Consider the following 20,257-nt stretch of genomic DNA (forward strand, 5'->3'; position numbering starts at 1 on the left):
ATTAAGAGAGCAATACACATTTAAAAAGAAGCAATGTTAATTACGAATTTGGGAAAACTGGCAGGCTGGTCCCATTCCAACTCCGAAACCTTGAGCCCAAAACTAAGAATTCTAGTGATGCCAATCAATTCTAAGCTATTAAAATACATTTGACATACCAAGCATTTTATTACTAAATAATGTTGAAATGTAACCCCTATTTGTTTGTTCTGAAAATGCAATTTTGGCTGCATTATTTTAAAGTTTAAGGTTAAAACAACTGCTCAACGTGATTCCAATGTAAGATGTACATTACTTTTGAAGATTATTGAACACAAAACACCATTAGATTTTGAAAAGTGTAAGAAATGAGCATACTGTACCTGATAGTAATCTCTGCTTCATCCCATTGGACCTTAGCAGATGTACTGCCTTCCTTCACTACTCCAAGTAAAGTGGCATGACGTCCAGTTTGCTTGTGTACACATCGACCTCCAACTCTAAGTCCAGCATCAACTCCACCAATTACTGCCAAAACAGGCCACACTTCCACACACAGCATCTTCAGCTGCAATTCTGAAAGGTCTGCCAGACCATGTCTGTTATGCTTGCCCTTCTCCTCCTCCTTATTTTCTTTCTCCTCTCTCACCTCATTCTCTTCTCGACTTTGAATTGAGCGACTTTTCTTCAGCTTTTGACCTGCTTCTTTAAGACATGTTTTGATTTTATTCAGCCTTTCCATCATTTTTTTATTGATGCAGTGTGTCCAACGGTCGGTGCGATGAAGGATACGAATGAGTTGGATGGTGGCTTCTGCCAGCACTGCAGCAACAGGACTACAGATGGGGTCACCAGGTAGCAAGTCTCTCGGTGTACCACGCATCTGCATATCACAGATTTTCACCTAAGTGTTTAAAGAGAGAAGTTATGTTTTTAATCTACACAGGAGCTTATTTTAAAACAAGAGACTACTGATGAATAGAAAGAACGAATAGCATTATCTTTTTTTTTTGGGTGAGGTATTCTAGGAATTCCAATCTTATCACTGCATTCCTATAAATTCAAAGATACCAAAATTCCAACAGTTAGAGCTTTCCCATACAGAACACACATCTCAGAATATCTGGAATTCCTAACACCGTATTATCTGTAGTTTCTATGGATTGTGATTTTACGTGTAGATCTATTTTTTAGTAGATTGCACATGTAGGAAAAGTCTAGATAGTGTGGAAATAATGTAATGTTGTTCATGCCTTAAAACACAATGAATCAACACTGACATTCTCAGTACTTGTCAACTGCCATCAATCCCCACTCCCCAAAAAATCCCTTCTACGTTCATTGACACAGACTAGGAAAAGCACAGACTTGGGAGCAATGCAGATGAACATTTATGTTACCTTTTCTCCTGGATTACTGCTATAGAACATAACACAAGGATATAACTCTGCTGCATCCACATCTTCAAAAGCTAGTTTTGGCTCCTAGGTAAAACAAATTAACAAAATAAAAACCAGAAACTTAGAACACCTTAACCATTGAAAACATGACAAAGTTATATTCTTATCTTAACCATTATACTTAGCTTTATATAAAATAGCTCTATATATTTATGCCAAATTACTATTAAAAAAAGCAACAGTCAAAAACCAAACCAAATACAATCAGAAAGAAACAAATACCTCTCCATTTTTACCAAAGGAAATAGTTCTTGCTTCCATATCTAACACGCATGTGATGAAATCTCCTTGGGTAAAGCTGGACAGAGTCAAAGTTTGCTCTCCATTGTGATAAAGGTTACCACTGTAGGCTCTATACAGCCACATATCTGAGGTAGTGCGATGGTTAAAATCGTGTACTGGCCAGCGAGAAACACCAACACATGTGCCTTCATTGCCTCGATTCTCCTTCACAATGTAGAACTAAAAGGCAGATAAAAAATCAGAATACACACTGTAACAGAACAAAGCAATGAGAACTTGCCTTATACATATTCATTAGTACTAATAACCATGTTACTGACAAGCATTTAATAAAAAATAAATAAAATTAATCAGCTAAAATCATATTCCATTTCTAAAAGGATGTCTTGGTGTATAGGAGTAGTCATTAACAAGTCATTTAAATTTGACCTGATAGTAATGGAAAGAACTATCTGAAAAAGAAACACAAGATTTTTTTTCTGACTCAAGAAACACAGAAGCTGGCATGTAAGCAATAAACATATTACTGAAATAAACAAGCTTTACTCTTCACCTTCGCAGCAAGAAATTTATGTAGATTCAAGTAAGAAAGAATTAGAAGCCTTATGTTTAAAGACAATACTGACTACAACTGCATATTTATCTGTATTTCTGAATAAACCATTCAGATGATGTAATTAAAGGCTAATCTCATCACATAGGCTTTCTGAAATAGAAAAAACATTTTCTCAAATATTTCTCCAAAGGAAAAAAATCAAAATCTACATAGTTCAGAAAGTAACTATTTCAAGACTACCACATCCATTTTTAACTAGGGATCTCAGGAACATGTACCAGCACTTCTACAAACACTCAGCATGTAATCAATGCCTCCAACCTGTGTACTGAAACATCAGCTGAAAATTTACTTTGAACAGTAGAGTGCTCAAGACCAGCCACAAATTCTTCCCTTTGGATCGAAAATGTAATTTGTGCAAAGATGCTGTCATAACCTAAAAGTCATAGTTAGCTACTATTTCTAAATTACAGTATATTTCTATAACAAGGTAAGAAAAGAAACACACTTTCATTCAACCTACCTTCCACTGGTAACATCCTGAAGTGACTCCAGTTGATGCCAATCCATATCCTTTACCCCCACTTCCATGAGTTAGAATCTGCCCGTTCTCCACTATGCAGCACTGCGCTTTCTCAGGGTCGAAGGACACTTCCTGTATGGGAAGATTTTCATCTTCATCTTCAGACTCTCCTTGCTTCTATCAGAAACAGGACAAAACGTCTGTAATAAATGCAACTTAGCTGCACTCAAACAGAAGAGGAAGCAAACCATAATTACCTGCAGCTTCATTTCTTGTTCTTTCTCCTTTATTTGAATTGCATGCTTAGCTTGAGCTATAGGAGCCTCCCACATACAGTCAGACAGAAGCGAGAATAATCGTTCAACAACCTGGCATATCAGAAAATAATTCAGATCATCCTAAATCCAAGATGAGGTCAACAAGTAGCATTTTATTTTGCTTCCTAAGTACAAATGTAAAAAATATGTAGAGCTCCTAGATAAGCAAGTATCTAAAATGACCCTCATCTGATTTGGATTCTGAGCAAATCTATGAAGCATTTACAACTCTAATGAGACTTTCTGAAGAAACAAGTGAAAAAACTTATAGCAAAATATAAAGACCTGAGCCATCTGATCATCTTCAACGCCAGATTCACAAGCAGGTAATACAGCTTCTAGTACATGAAGTGCAAGAAGTCTAGTCCTCAAATTTCCAACCAAGGGAACTCCTGAAGATGGAAGAGTATGTTAATAATCTACAAGTGACTTCTGCATCAGACAGGCACCTACGATTTGACTTGCATGCCTCCAATGGCAACCCTGCACATAACAGGGGGGTTGAAATTAGATGATCATTATGGTCCTTTTCAATCCAGGCCATTCTATCATTCTATAACATGATTAAATACACAATTTTCCTAAGTATGACATGCGTACAACTACTGAGGTTGAAGAGCTAAAATCAGTGTGCAATATATGATCAAATAGGACTTGATTTCAGGAACTGCAAGTATAACCATTAATCACATTTTGAAAAACTCTTACCTGAGCAACACTTCTGAGAAGCAATGTTAAGAAGTACTTCAGTCCACTTTGGAGATGCCATTTTTGACTGAATTGCTTTTGAAGAGACAACTCTACGCAAGAAAACAAGGAAGTCTCCCAAGTGCAGCTCTGCTGCGTGCTGCTTTCGGAGGGCAGCTATAAAGTTAAATAAAAATTTTCATTTACACCCATTCCTAAACAGCATCTGCAAATAACATACTACTAAAACCACAGTTGAAAAAAATATTAAAACAGACATTTGTAGCTGAGTTTTGTGATGTTATCAGTTTTTGGGTGTAAGGCATCCAGAAAGGATTGGACAGGTTGGACAACTAATATTGCTAGGCTACGCTATATGGAATAACAGGCATTTGGGAAAAAAAACAGTGCACCATGTGATATTTGTGTAGCAATGGAAAATGAGTGCTTTGGAAAGCTAAGATTTATAAACAACTGTACAATAAATTGTTATACATATCTTAGCAAAAGTGTGGGGTTATAGAACAACACCTCAGTATTTGCAAGCTCTATATATTTAATATAAAGCCAAGCAACTTAAACATAAAAGTAATCATCTGACATCTATCAGAAACTTGAGCTGCTAAAATATTAGCAGTGCTTGTTACCGGCAACAAACAGATCCAGAAGTAAAAATATAATGATCAGTTACTGCATTTTTATTTATGAGCATAGCAGTATATAAAGCAGCTACTGCTAACAAAATGCAATAATGAAATGTTTTTCATTTTCTGAGATTTTGATGCAAAACACTACACTCCCTCATGCCTCAATTCATTTTAAAGGAGCTGCTATCTTTACAAGGTAATGTCTTCAAAACAGAAGGCCTTATAAGCTAACTTGTTAATGAACTAATTATGACAATTAATTATCTTAGGAATTCATCAGCCATCCAATTACTGAGAAGAAAAGAAGGCTGTAACCACAACCAGCAGCAAAAATACACCTAAAAATTTCTTTGAGTATATCACAGTATTTCCACACAAAAGAAAAATGTTTTTTAAGGGATTGTAAACCATGTAAGGACTTTTAGGTTTCAGAACACCTCTTCTAGCAGACCTTTGAATACAATGCTCTGCACAGTACAGAGCAGATGCAACAACTTTGTGAATTACACTACGTTTATTTGCAGTTCAAAACTCAGAGAAGGGAATTTCTTTGACCACACTTTGAAAAATAATACCAGCAATCAACTCATTTTCAGAGAAAAAGTGCTCCTCTTCTAATTACAGACTGAATGGAGTAATTCTTATTCTCTACTTAATCCTACCTTTAAATGGATTGATAATTCTTATTCTCTACTTAATCCTACCTTTAAATGGATTGATAAATCTAATGTGAGCATAAAATTACCTGATTATATTTTAACCTAATCTACAGAGTTAAGAATGGCCCAACAATAGTACAGTACAGTACAGCAGAGTGAGGGCTTCAGCACTTAGTACTTTGAAACTGTAACAGAAATTATGCAAGATAATTACCTCTGAAGTCTCTCTTTTCATTCTCCCCATTTGAATCTGCCTTTTTTGAATCTGCTTCATGCTCCTCAACTTCCTCTTCTCCAAATGAAGCCATAAGCATCACCCCAGCTTGTGATAACAAGTTTTTTAGCTGACTGCATAATAAATCCAGCAATGACTGGACCACCTTTGGGCTCAGTTTGTCAGCATAGGTTCTATAAACACACAATAAAGTAGAAACAAAGAATATTTGAGAGCTGATGAAAAGAACTATAACAAAGACAACTATAAACTCAGTACAAGTGAACACAGGGGCTAACACAGAGCTAATTCTAATCCATTTAATTGCAGCAGGTTACTTTGCTTCATCCTCCACAAGTTCGGCAGATTGCTCTCACATGAGCCTCACTTTTAAGACACTTAAAAATTGTCCATTCTTTATAGTCAAAGAGTATTTTTCCAGTATTTCCAGGGGAAAAAAAGCAACAGTTCATTAAGTGTAGTCCCCTGAAACTTCCAAACATGAAGACATTTTGTCTCTTTTCTTACATAACAGAATTAGCAGAAAAGTGTGCTGCTCTGTATGAACACTGAAGGTGCATATATCCTACACTAAGTAATACTCCCACTCTAAACAGGCAATACTTTGTCACCTGGGTGTTTGTTTTTTTTCCTTTACAGAGTTAAACTGCAAATATTTAAGTGTTGGCAGATTTTTGGATGTTGTTCCCTTGTCTAGCAGAGACCAGTACTCACCAGCAAACTGCTTTGTGCTCTGAGTAGAAGCATTATGTACAGCTCTGAAGAACTCCTACCACATTATTATTGGCACTGCTTTTACACAAATGAATATTACATAAAGCCTCTTCATATTAACTTAACAGCCCTAGACATAAAATCAAACTTCAAAACCGGGGAATACTGCAAGGCAATACTTAGAGACCATAAAGTTCCAAGCATTTAGATTCAAACATCTCACCCACAGTTCAAAAATATTTATCAGTCTTATGTGCATCTTTCATATGAATAATGTAACTATACTTTTTTTCCTTCACTTACATGCTTTTGAACAATACTTAATGCTCTAAAGAAAAAAAAAAACAAAAAACAGTTACTCCTAAAGAGTGCTGAAAAGCCAGAAAATTATATTTTCTGAGAGTAAAGGAGCAATCAATACTTACCCCGTGGTGATTGCAAGGATCTGAAGTAGTCTTGTGCTGGCTACTTTCAAAGCTGTGCTGAGCTGAGAAATACCAGTCTTGGGCAGCAACTGTAATGGTTGTCCTAACATGGTGTCTGTGCCACACAGCTGTGATAGCACGTTTAGCAAACCAGTAGAAATAGCCAAGGAGACATCAACGGGCTGATAGTGCACGCTTAGAGCAAAGACTGTTACCAACAGAAGACGCTGCTGTGCTTCTAAGATTAAAATACAGTTTTTAATTAGCAATCTGTTTACAGAAAGAATACTAAGACAAACAGTAGTAGATTAGTTTGAAGAAAATGTAACAAATTAAATTACTGAGTGAAGAGCTGCTGTTAACGCACGCTTTGAGGTAGACTTCACTGTGTACCAGCACAGCCTCTTTCACTCAGTGCACTCTATGTCAAGGGTGTCCAAAGAAAAACATCCTACAGATCTAGCTTGTGATGTTAAGTTTCTGATACAAAAATCTCAAAAGAGATCAGCCTCTTCTCTCCAAGGTAAGGATAAGCATGTGAAATACTTAATTTGCTGCTTGTACTTCAAGCTGATTCTCAAGGAATTTATTTCAGTTGCACTTAACTGTAAGTGATGCCAATGAAATAATTCACGTACGTACGCCCATTAGGCTTTATCAACAAAGCAAACTATGCAACTCTTTTCTGTACTGAAGATCTCATTCAATACAAGCACAAAGGCACAAAGAGTTGCAGAATTCCAGTTATCCCTTGAGGACAGAAGCACACAGGAATATCTTGGTAAAGGACAGGAGAGGGGGATTTCAAAATCATGCATTATACCCTGTTCTTTGAGTGTAAGTTAAAAAAAAAAATCACAACTGAATGAAGAATAAAGGTTTGGAGATTCTTAATATCTTCTGAAAACTGATGTCTGGAAAACCTAAAAAATCACTTGAAATGACAAAGAAATGGAAACATTAATGTGTAGCTCACAGGAATTGGAAGGCTTACAGTACTTAAAAGCCTTAAAACAAGAAGGGCTGACACTTGAAGAAAGTTAAGACAGAAAAAGGTTAAAAATACTCTCTCTCTTCAGAGAAGTTATTAGCCTGATTCTTTATCTGTGAATTCTGGCTGCTGATATCAAAGTATGCTTTGTTACACTTAGAATACGTTGTACCACGTATCAGAGGACACATTTTACAAATCTTGCTTTCACTCACCTATGTGATGCTTATTAGCTTGCAGAGCTCTTTCCAAGGTAGCAGACAATTGCTGGTAAATTTTGTGCACAGCCACCTGAATTTCAATCTGAATACTTCTCTTAGCTGCTCTGATACCATCCTGGCTCAAACAAAAAATGCTTTAAGTACTGATAACACTTTTATCATCCAGTTACTGAAACAAAAAAACCACAACAATTAAAATACCTGGTAGTGATGCAGTCTTACACTCTCTCCTTTGGCACCTGCATGTCCTACAGTGCCCAAACCAAAGCATCCAGCAAGAAACTGTAATCTAACAGAAGTTAGCAACGAAGATGACTGAAATCCTGGCCCCTGATGACTTCCCATTAATGCCACACTGCCTTTTTCCTCCATCCCTGACAGAAGCACTAAGATTTGATGAAGAGCTTCCAGACGAAGCTAGAAGTAAACACAATCAAAAGATGAAATTAAACAGTAAGCATCCTTAGAAATCAGATCATCATCAGCCATGAGCAAGAGTAAATGATGTAGCTGTTTTCCAATGGACACTTTCTGATAGTACCCATGTTTCTGACAAATCACAACAAAGAAGTACATTTTTACATTTTCAAGAAAAATTCTCCTTGTCAGCATCCCTTTTAATTTCTGAGTAATCAAGCAATTGGCCTAATCTAGTCAGCACAAATAAGCTACATAGAAAGCTTCATATAAGGGAAGCAGTTTACATGCAGTTACATAGTTTAATTTCAAAGCTACACTATAAGTTCTAACCATATCAATGCTGCATGCAGCACATACAGGATAACCTCCCTGCTCCTCTGAAATTCAAGTCTGAAATTTAAAGAACAATATGCAAAGAAATGTTTAAGTGGATCCTTTACTTCCCATTTTAGAGCTTAAAACAAAGTTCCCAGATCCAGTTAAGACATTTTAGAAGAAAAACAGGAAAAAAACTCTAAGACAGAATTTGGAAAATGTTTTTAAAAATCCATAAAATTCAAATATATGACGAATGAGAGAAGATTTTAAATTGAAACTTACCTCAGCCCTCAACTGCTGCTGCTCCATTGCAATTATTGACGCCTGCGGACTGGTGGACATACTTTCCTCTGGTTCCTTAAATCCTGGAGAGTTTCCTACATCTCCACTTACAAAGCTGACAACATTTTCAATCAAAGTATGAACTCCAAGAGATCTTGAGAGGTCAAAATCGGACTCAACGAATGAGTAGGAGGATGTGTACAACCAATCTCTGCTGTGCTTCAGTCGAGCCCATGAGTCAGTTAAAGGTTCCATTTGACTGTGTATTGCTCCTAAACATATACATAATAAAACCTCATAAATTCCAATTTACTAGCCAACATGTTATGACAGTAGCTAAAGACTGAACTGCTGCTATTCATACAGGTGGAAAATGAATATCCATGATTAATCATACCATGCATTAAGCAACTTAGAGCAAAACATTTGATTTAAATTTACAGCAACTGCCCAAGAGGAAAGGCTGTATTTCTTTTAATTATGGCAAGCAGTATTGCAACAAATTGCCAAGTGAGAGAACAAAAAGACAGAAGCCACTTGAACTGCTCAAGTTAAAGCTCGAACACTGGAAAAAAAAAATGCTTTGCAGCTAAATGAGAAAATAGTAAAGAAAAGATCTGCTACAAAAGAAATAGTGCAGTCTGTATATTTAAGGTCTAACTGTAAAAGAAAAACATCTGTATTCTTTGTTTTAATCAAGTCATATGTTCTATAGTTCTGAAAAAGCACAATGTTATTTACTGAATGAAATATCTGCAGAATTCCTGAGTGCAGAAGGGCAAGTAAACCAAGGAAAATTCATGGAGAACATTTAATTTTTTGTTCTGATTCTTCGATAAGTGTGTACATCAAATTACCATCTACAGCATGTATTAAAACTCCATCTTATTCATCTGACAATTTCACAAATTAATGTTTTAAGCTTTTGAATTACACCAGCAAGTCATTACACTATCGAAAACTTTACCTTCACTAATTAATATACTCCTCTAAATGACCATCGGTTACCTGCAGCACTGGAACTTACTTATCATTATATATATGATCTCACCTCCAAAAGCATTTTGCTAGACTGCTTCTCTGCCACAAATGAATGCAATGCCAATACCTTCACTGGCAATTAACTGTACATATCAGTTTAAAAATAATATATGTATGATTCTTACTTATATCAACATATATATTGGTATTTTATTACTTCTGCAAACACTGTTAGCTGAGTTGGAGCTGTGTATTACAAGAGATCAGTCTCTGATGAAAAAAACTTTCCCTCTGCATAGATAGGAATGTCTTGAGACCTATATGTAAACCAAAGTAAATCTAAACTGACTTTGAACATTCAGTTTGAAATTTACCTTAAATGATCTACACACGGTTTTGCAATATTAATGACTCCTGTGTATTTCAGATATTGCTTGGAGAAAGACAATTCATTCACAGTACTCACACAAACCTACATTAGACACTTAACTTTTAAAAATCTGTCTGCGAGGTACAAGGTTTGAACATTCTTAAACCTCCATTTTCAGGAAAAAGTCACACAAATTCATGAAATTCAGCTTTTGAAAGCCCACTTTCCTCAGTTAGGATGAGTTCCAATGTTAACAGCTGGATACTCATGTCAGGACCTCCTACTAAACAATTTTTACTTGCAGTAGCTCTAAGAGCAGCTGCTCACAGGAACTATGAATACAGACACACAGCTTTTTGAACTTAGGACAATGTTGTTACCAACCACTCTCCATCATTTTTCACGAGGCAAGGCAAAAGGCCATTTTTCTGCACCTGAACATCACCTTCCCACAGCAAATTACAAATACAAAATACTGTGGAAGTCTGCTTTCCCTTTATAAATCAGGGAGCTAATCTCCTATTAGTTGGCAAAAAAAAATTAACTGCCAGGTCTAGAAATTATAAAAACCTTTCTACATCCCATTACCTTTTCTGGAAATAGCATCCATGTGCATTTATACAGCATTCCATACCTGCTACTAAGCAAACTGCAATGGCCTCAGAAAGAACCAACATAGTACTCAGAAAATTTTACCTAATAGAGTATTTTGCAAAAATATGTGCAAAACATACAATAATACATGGATAATACATAAAACAAACAATAATACATAGATAATAAAACGTTTGTTTTAAACATTACTTTTCAAAGTGAAATTCAATCTCCTAGTTTCTGCTGGTTTATGCAACACAGTAATATTACCTGGCCTCCAAAGAACTACCTGTTTTGTCATGTTTAATATCAGAGAATTTTAAGAAAACTCTCTTACTCAATTTTATACCTGGTCACTTCATTAAAAAACACAAGTAAAGACAAATATCATCTTACTCTAATTTTAATACTCACTCCTGTATTCGTTTTAAAGCTGTCCATTAAATACTAATTTACATGCTAAAGAGAACACGAGATATAAAGGACAGCATAAATGGGCACTGAAATAGAGTTTTCATCTAAGAGTTTCCTAGCACATGACATGTGAACAAGGCCCAGGAAGAGGCAAACTGAAACCTAAGATTTCCTACAGTAAGCACAAGCCTGATTACTGCCACATATATAAATGTTGCACATGTATCAACAACTACTTCAAAAGACTCCTCAAGCTCTGCAGTCTTTCCACAGCAGTAGAGGTTAAAGCATTCCAGAATAACATTAGCTCCTCTGTCCCCTACCTGTCCTGCACTGTGTCATGCCACTTTGAAGCACAGAAGAGAATCAAAGGATTTGTAAAAAACAAAAAGCAATTCCAATGCCTTAAATCAAACTCTGGGAGATATGGTCTCATATATCAGCTGAACATCAGAAGAAAATTTAGTTTTGATATTAAAAGAATTTCTAAAATAAGATCACCACTTATATATTAATAGACAAACTATCTCATATTTGAAAAATTAAAGGTCTTAGTAAATCATTTTAGTATCAAAGGTAACAACGTTTAAATGTAAAACAATTCTAAACTGTTTCAAATTGGAGAGATATCCAAGGATTATGAGTCAGAGACTAAAAGCAAAACAACTGAAAATGTCTAAATCTTTATAATTTCAGTTACAATTCAGAAGTCAAAGTATATGCTTATACCTCAAAATATTTAAGAATTAGAAGAAATCTAAAATTTACACTGTGGTTTTTTTTTTTGAAGATGTTAAGTATCAACAGCAGATTTGAAGTATGTTTGTATAGTATCTCAGCTAGATTCTGTGCAACATCCATCACACAGAACTGATTGCAGCTTAGGACTTGTATAAGCCTCTACAATCAAGGGAATAGAATTGCATATAAGAGTAATCTTTAAGGTTACAGTAAAAAGAAAACAAAACAAGTTTACTTGTCCTTGAAAGCCAGCTTATAAAAATGAGTTTTCTACATGAATGTGGCACAGCTGCAATACACACTCCATAAAACATAAAACATGTAGGGAAGCCATAGAGGAAAAAAATAAACATGCCATCAGGTACTTGCTTGAAGCTCTTCTTTTTTCTGGGGCTCAACTGGCCAAAAAGGAGTAAATACACTACACACCACACAAGAATCAGAAGACAAAAGCAGACATTTGAAACAGAAGACAACATATTCATAATATCTCTTCCTCATATTACACTGACTTTAGACTTAAATGACCCCGTTCATCTCAACCAATACCTCAATACATCACACAGCAAAGTTTAAGGAAATAAAAAGTACATATCTATTTTTCTTCTGAATTAGCATTATCTAAGTACTAGACTTTCTAAATTTTCAACCATCTTTCCCTTTCCAGAGAAAAACACCATTCCCTTTAGTACAGTTCCATACATACATGAGAGTATTTACTCCTCCTACTCAAACAGACCCCTGAATTTCAAAAATCAATACAAGCACTATTTTATTTCAAGTTAATTTGAGTGTAATTTAAGTTGCTGTTTTTTTTCCAGAGTTACCTAATTGTGTTAATAAAATAATGAAGTACAATCAGGCACAATGGCATTCACTGAATTAAGATTTACACGAAGACCAGAGGACATGAAAAATGTCTGTGATCACACTGATAAATATGCATTCTTTATTTCTAAGTATTTAGTGCAGTAACTATCTTTATTTAGTGCATTAAATACAAATACAAAATACAATATTTTGAGGCATACTCTCTGGATCTGCAGAACTGGAAAAGTTCAAGGAAAAAAGCAAGGACAAAAATAAAACCTAATGGGCACACATATCAGGGGAAAATCTTCATTATTTCATCATAACATGTGGAAAGAGTTTTGAAAACAACAGTTTTTGGTTCTACAAGAAAGGAAAGTTTAGTAATTCAGAATCAAGTAATAATAGCAAGGAGCAGGATACCCAAAAAGTAGGAATACCACTGCCTTACTTCTGAGCAGATACAATAAATGGAGAAAGCAACTAGATTAAAGAGTGTACAAAGTGGCAAAGATGTCGAATTAAAAGACAATGCTCTCCTCCAAGGTTGAGCTGCAAGACCACAGGAACAACTTAAGAGCAATTTTTCCTACTACTGACATTCTGTATTTCAATTTATGATTAGGAACAGCTTTTATACCATAAAAATAAAACTATCACCAATAGTGAGATCCGATTTTTACGGAGATGTGATCTGAAGTTTGGACGGTTATTTGCTGATTTCAATAAAGAGAAATCCTAAAATAAGTCAACCCACTTCAGAGGAAGTTACTTTCTTGCCCATTGCAAAACAAGAACTACTTACCAAAACTCTACACATGGTGCATTTTTTGCAGGCTTTGCAAGGACTGAATACTCCCAGAGTATTGCTGATTAAATTGGGGAAAAGTACGAGGGGTAGGACAGAAAAAGATCTGCATTCACACACTGCTTTTCTGAGAGGTGAAAATCTAATCCATCATTAGTAACTGGCTAAAATCACCACGTATTCTAATAACACGAGGGTATCAGAGTTGGTTGATAGCAATTATGCATTCTCTGTTGAGTACGCAATTGATTTGCTTCTGGAGGAAAACTGACCTGGAGGAACTGACCATTTGAGACATGATACAACTGAATCTGCAAAAGTAATCAGTGATTCCCACCAATTTGAACAATTCTCCAGCATTTCAACTAATAGTTGTTTCATCCTCCAACTACTTTTTATGGCTTACCTACTTCAACAGACAGGAAGAGGAAATTTTCCTGAAAATAGTATGTTGGTTGACATTAAATGGGTGTCAATAACACCGAGAGGGCAGGACAGCGCTTTGGGAACTAGAGTTTAACAGCTGTTAACAACATGGCTATCTACAGCTCCTCGCAGTGTTTGCAGGCTTAGAAGTGATCGGTAGCCAGTTCTCAGACATAAATGGCCTCAGAATATATTATGAATCTTTAGAATGAAAGAGGTTTGTCCTTGGAAATTCTATGATCTTCTTCCTGCTTACCCAACACAATATACTTGGACTTGGGATACTCCCCTTAGGAACAGGATGCAGTAGGAACCCATAATAACTTGGTGGTGAAAACTTCAACCTTAAGCTGCTTAAAGTAACAACGCTTATATTTGTTTTGTAGAAACAGGTGAGAAAAAGACTGTATGCTTTACTTTACATTAATTGTAATTTGAGAAGTATCTCGTGTCCACTATTCTTGTAATGCATGATTAATCAATGTTAGCACAACAAATACAAGATAATTACAATGGCATTTAAAATTTTAAACTTCCTGATTGTCATTAATGGACTCCGACTACACATTTTCACTTAAGACACATTAACATATTTATTCTGATCAATATTCGTTATGTAAATGAGCACTGATAAAACTTACCCCTTTTTCTGTGTGATGATGCTAAATCCAAATCAACGTTTCGTCTTCCACTCTAGAGTAGAAAATTAATAAAAAGCTCATTTCTTTAAGTGGAAATAAGTGGTGCATAATATTCAAGTGTTTAAAATACAACATTCCCTCACAAAAATTTAAAAAATTAACAGAACTGTAACAATTTCAATTCCTGTTTTACCACCACTATTTTCTCTTAACAGTGGTGGTTATTAGCAAAGATCCCTATACTGAAACACAAGCCTGAACAAGTGACAAATGCACAAGATATACCACCTACATAGAAAATAAACTGATGATATCCAAGGCACATAATACTAGCTTACTTACCAGTGAATAGCCTTCCTCATCTGATTCTGGCTGAGATAAATCTGATTCACTTCGTGACTTCATCAGTCTATAGTTTGAGTTTGCATGGATTGAGCGACTCTCTGCAGTAAGACTTTCACTCCTGCATCAGATGTACAAACATAACACAAAGTAAACACTTTTACTAGTCAATAATAAGAGTTGATAAGCAAATTCAGCAGGTACCACGGTTTTATTTCAGAGAAGACTATCAGGGAACATCAGAAGACCACATTTAAAGAGGATTAACTTTGACAACAATAGAGTCACACACTCTTGCTTTAAGGACTAGAATTCCAGAGGCAGAGAGAATAAAAGGGTACTGAATAGACATAATCTCGCTCTAAGTTTCCCATCATTATCTTCATTTTAAATTTAAGTGAGGAAAATGTCACATCAACAGAGTTTCTGCCCATCAGAAGTTTAAGCAGGCTCAGAGGCTCAGTACCAGCATCAGCTACCAAGGACTGTATGCAAATTTATCAATTCCTGGGCTACATTCTAACACACACACACAGATTGAAATAAAAATTTATACGGAGCATGTTTAGAAAAACTTGTGTTATCAAGACTACCTTGGGTTACAAAAATCACATAGTGTTTATGCTCATTGTACCATACATTTTTACAATTTCATGTGCTATCTGCCTTTGTTACACCCCCTTGCATAACTACACAGTCTTGCAAGTGCCAAGATGCTACAAAACGTCTGAAATTAAGCACAAATGTCAATCTTTTCATGATACACTGATTGTTTTTTGCTTTTAAACATATTCTACAATGATCTTGGATGCTACAGTACAAGTGACTGTTTACACATAATGAAAATACAAGTATGGTAATAAAAATATAAACACCAATTATTTTTAGGAAAAATAATGAACTTTTCCAACTACATCAAGTTATCTGTACAGTGGATGACCTGGACTCCGTTACTATTCATTGGTAAGCTCAACCTTGAAAAAGAAATATGGTCCATGCAGAAAAGGCTCTCATTAGAGATTCATCAGCGTGGACTAACGAAACTGAGAAAATATCATTGACCTCAAAAAAAATTCCAAGCCAGCACTGTAAGCATTGCTCTGGACAAAAATGTTTTAAAAAAATTTCTAAGAACCCACAGAAGAAAACTGGTATTATCCCATTGCATGTAAAGACAGAACAGTTAACTATGTAAGCAGCTATCAGATCTCACCTTGTCATTAGTCCAATCCCCTCAGGAGCAGAAGAGGGAGGGTGCTGTAACTGCCCATCCTCCCTTCGCTTCTGGAAATCCTCAATAACAGGGCTCACTCCCAGGATCAACAAGGCAGATCTGTGGATTACAGAGTTGCATGCAGCAGTATACACATCTTGGCCTTCTGTCAGATCAGTGCTGATTCTTCTTTCCTGCTGGGACTGAGGAGGTTGATCATCAAGCCTAGTCCCTGTCCCAGTGTTCATCCTATCTCGATCCCGACTGCGAGCTACTTCACGGGCTGATAGGAAACATTGAAATATTTCTGTAACATGCAACACAAAAAGAAGGTCTTAACTTCTATGCAAAGTTACATAGAACAAAATATTTACCAACAGATCAAGCTAAAAAATGTTACATTACAAAGAACAACAAATATTTTTCCCAGTGATAAAATAATACAGTAATACAAAGTCATAAAGGATATCACAGAAACAGATGAAGTATTTACACAGCGCTAAGTTTAAAAGGAAGGGACACCATAATTTGACAGAACACTAAACACTGTTTCACTGTCTTTATTGCAACCCAACTGTTAAGTGGACAGCATCAGAGAAACTGTTTCATGCTAGCCTTTTAGCACATATATAAAGTAATGCACCTGCAAAACTGTATTTCAGAGAACAGCATATCTGCAATTCAACACTGAAAACTGTTCTATCTTTTCATTACCTTTTTTGTTATAATTATAATGAAGATGTCCCCAAAACTTTCTAGCAGTAACGAGAGAAACAGTAGTTGGAAAAGAAAATAAAGTACATATTTATGGAAAATATTCAAAGTCAATTTTGTTTTCTAAGTTTTATATACAAGTTTTATATATAATAAATACCATACATACTAATACAAACTAGAGATTGGTTGAACAGAAATTTAGAGAAAACATTATGAAGTCTATTACTGTTGTATGCAGTTTATACAAGTGTTAACACGGATGTCAGATGAATAAGGGCCATCTGTTTGCTCAGCATTCACAGTCCTTTGTATTAAAAGAATTTTCTGACCCAACAAAAGCACTGTATCATCTTATAAAAACTTTTAACAATGTTAATACAGAGAAATCTAACAGAACCTTTTCAATCTTTCTCCCACTCCACTTTTGAGAGAAAAACAAACTAACTTTCCAAAGCACTTTACACTACTGACTCCCACAAGTACTTACTACCAGCTGTCATAACTTCATGTTCTCTTTCCTCTTCTTCATCTTCTTGTTCTATGTGTCCTTCTTCTCTGTCCCGTTCTGCCTGCTCCTCCATTTCTGCTTCTTCATCAATTGTACGAGTAAAAGAATGCTCTTGAGTATCCACATCAGCTGATTCTTGGTTATCCAGCATCTTGATAAAAAAATAGAAATCTACAATGAAAAAATTCTCACCAAAATAAAAGCTGAAGGTAAAAGGACACATAAGCATTTAAGAATTTTTTTCCATCTAAAAGATATTTGTGATACCATATGAAATAAAACACAGACAGCTGTTTGCATTCAAAGCTTTAAATACTAAGTTGGGAAATTCAAATTTCCTTAAGTTTCACTCAAATTATTTTCAGAGAAATGTCTCCTCAGAAGGCTTAGTTGGACACAACTGTCAAACTTTGATACTTCAGCATATGAAGTACATTAATAAAGTTTTAAAAGTCCGACAACCATTCTATATACAAAGGCTACTCCAAAAGTAGCCTCCTATCTTTTTATGTTGGCCCACAGCATCAGAGCAGATAGTGCTGGTATAACAGGCAGCAGAGGTTGAACCTTCCTGCCATTATTCCATTATTTTTGTTCCCATGCAACAAATGGCAGCACAGGGGCAGTCTGACAAAATGACATCTGACATGGAAGTAGAGATGAAGCAAAGCTGCTGAATTGGATTCCTCTATGCAGAAAAAATAGCACCTATTCACATTCATTAACTGAACGTTACTGAATTACTAAAATTCAGTAGGGAAGGGGAAGAAAGGGACAGAGATCGAAAAGTCGTTGAATTCGTTGGTTCTGGAATGGCAACCAAACTCCATTGTGGCCAACAAAGCTAATCAATCTAAATGTACATCCAAGTACAATTCTGTAAATCTACATCTCTTGTACAACTCTGAGGTACAGCATACTATTGCTACATACACTGATAAAACCAGGCTTCAGGCTGTGCCCTCTTCAGATACTGCAAATCATTTTCTTCTAGTGACTTAACAGCACATCTGCTGCAGATTAATGGATACTAATTATGTGTTGCACATTTGCATTTGAATCCTGAACTTTTTTCAACAAGCAGAATAGAAAGATGTGTAACAAATGAAACTAACATTTGAATATCTTGCTATATACTGAATTCATCTGTTACTAAGGTATTACACAATATTCCCTTAGCATGCCATTAAACTTTAAGAACTCAAAAGTATTTCCAGTCTTACCCATCTGTCTCTTGATGATGATCTAGTCTGAATAAGTTCCATGTTCTTGCAGGCTAGCAAGCGACTCCGAACTTTATAAACACAACGGTATACTTCTGCCAAGGCTTTGCCAGGCTGATATCTGTAAAAGAGATTCCCCCCCCCAAAAAAAAAATCTTACAAATTTTCTTTTAGAAATTAGAATTGAGCTTTTAAAGACAGTTTTGAGTTACTTGCCTGCTCTCACCACAGGCTTGACTGAGTAGACTTGTATGTTTCAGAAGAGCGGCAAGAACAAATCTGGACACAGTATCCAGGAGTGATTCATTAGTTAAAGTTGCAGTATCCCAATCTGAAAACAGAAAGGACTCATCAAAACCAGCTACTGTTTCCAACAAAAATCATTTTTCATGACATCATATAAAAATCTTCATCCTTTGAAATCTTCCAGTTCATAAGCACATTCAACATTAAAGAAATAAGTCAATAATTCACTGCTGCTTCAGAGACAAATATGTTTTGGCCTGCTCAGGATATTTGTGTCTAACACTGAGCCAAGGAGGGCACACAAACAAGATAAACAGAAACTCAAAGAGCTGAGTTAGGCTGTAATCTCTTTCAGCAAGGATATACAACTGGAGCTCTTTCCTTTATCCAGCCACTGAGTTACATGGAATTTTTTTGTCATATTTGAGGCCTTCTGCACTCTTTCATGTTGTTGAATCCAGATTCAAAAATTATTTTGCAGACTCACTTACAATGAAACAGCCGTATCTCCATTATGAGAATCAGCAACTTAACAGAGCTTAAGCACATGCTTCACTGCTAGTATCAACAAGAGATATTTTGAGGTCTCAAAATTAAGGTTCCCTGAATAATTCCAGAAACTTACATTTTCATTTCAAAATGATTTTCCTCCACTTTAAAGAAGGACCATTATGAAAATAATGCCATTCCACTATAAAATAAATGAACTCCCAAGATAACATCCTCAAAGCTCCATCTACACTCGAGGCAGAAATAAAATTATTTCCCCCACTTCCATACATGTACTTTCATAATAGTATTTTTCTTATTAAATATTACTTATGAATCCTTGAAAGTTGCTTTAGAAATCACAAAAATCTGTCTGTGAAAATATGAATTTTAACATATCTGCTCCCCTGAGTTCCATGACATTGCATTTGATGCTACGCTGTTAACGCACAACTCTCAGTCATCTTATATTGTAAACTAAGCAGGACCACACCAACTTCCAGAACACTCTACTCCATAACCAAAATAACATCAGTCAGCCCATTCAGCTCAGATTTTTCAACTAGACAACCAGCATTCTTTTTTTTTTAAACTGGAATTCCTAATTCCATGGAGTTCAAAACAGAATTATCTCTACTGCTCTCAACAGACATATAATACGACTTGCTGCCTTCTTGACCTGGCCCTACTTTGGCCAGAGGTACAGCAAATAATCTCTGGGTCTCTCAGAATTTCAGTACAACAGCAGTGTTCTGTGGTTTTATTCAAAGGAGGCCTAGCAAGACCGAGCAGGAACGAAGACTACAGGCAATAAGGATGAAGAACCACTGACACTGTAATGCCAGCCTCTCAAGGACTTGAAAAACTTATTATAACTTCAAAGGCTTATTCTTTCATCCCACTCTTAGCATATTTTCCAAGTTACTTTGCCTTTCTCCACCTCCCTCCTCCCCATTATTATTGTTTTTCTTAATAACTGCAAATTTCACCCCACTCTACTATGAAAACAGAGATACAAACATCTCAATAAGGAAACAAGAGTCTCCTTTTGTCATAC

General features: G+C 35.7%; 1 protein-coding gene across 7 annotated transcripts in view; it reads right to left on the minus strand.

Annotated features, from left to right (window-relative positions):
• The window catches only part of HERC1 (HECT and RLD domain containing E3 ubiquitin protein ligase family member 1), a 93,986-nt gene that overhangs the window by 37,253 nt on the left and 36,476 nt on the right, over window positions 1-20,257 (minus strand). For 5 of the 7 annotated variants that reach the window (XM_052672013.1, XM_052672012.1, XM_052672015.1 and 2 more), the window contains exons 20-37: window positions 18,682-18,796; window positions 18,466-18,586; window positions 17,222-17,393; window positions 16,018-16,324; window positions 14,805-14,925; window positions 14,463-14,514; window positions 8,678-8,949; window positions 7,859-8,074; window positions 7,652-7,772; window positions 6,446-6,683; window positions 5,286-5,479; window positions 3,787-3,942; window positions 3,364-3,470; window positions 3,019-3,129; window positions 2,762-2,938; window positions 1,662-1,901; window positions 1,380-1,463; window positions 363-883 (exon numbers count right to left, since the gene is read on the minus strand). In XM_052672013.1, the coding sequence (XP_052527973.1) occupies window positions 363-883; window positions 1,380-1,463; window positions 1,662-1,901; window positions 2,762-2,938; window positions 3,019-3,129; window positions 3,364-3,470; window positions 3,787-3,942; window positions 5,286-5,479; window positions 6,446-6,683; window positions 7,652-7,772; window positions 7,859-8,074; window positions 8,678-8,949; window positions 14,463-14,514; window positions 14,805-14,925; window positions 16,018-16,324; window positions 17,222-17,393; window positions 18,466-18,586; window positions 18,682-18,796 (3,325 nt within the window). The remainder of the gene's footprint in view (window positions 1-362; window positions 884-1,379; window positions 1,464-1,661; window positions 1,902-2,761; window positions 2,939-3,018; window positions 3,130-3,363; window positions 3,471-3,786; window positions 3,943-5,285; window positions 5,480-6,445; window positions 6,684-7,651; window positions 7,773-7,858; window positions 8,075-8,677; window positions 8,950-14,462; window positions 14,515-14,804; window positions 14,926-16,017; window positions 16,325-17,221; window positions 17,394-18,465; window positions 18,587-18,681; window positions 18,797-20,257) is intronic. The other 2 variants (XM_052672014.1, XM_052672011.1) reach the window with 2 other exon arrangements.

Source organism: Tympanuchus pallidicinctus, unplaced genomic scaffold (genome assembly GCF_026119805.1).
Source record: "Tympanuchus pallidicinctus isolate F22 unplaced genomic scaffold, pur_lepc_1.0 scaffold12, whole genome shotgun sequence".
Taxonomy (NCBI): domain Eukaryota; kingdom Metazoa; phylum Chordata; class Aves; order Galliformes; family Phasianidae; genus Tympanuchus; species Tympanuchus pallidicinctus.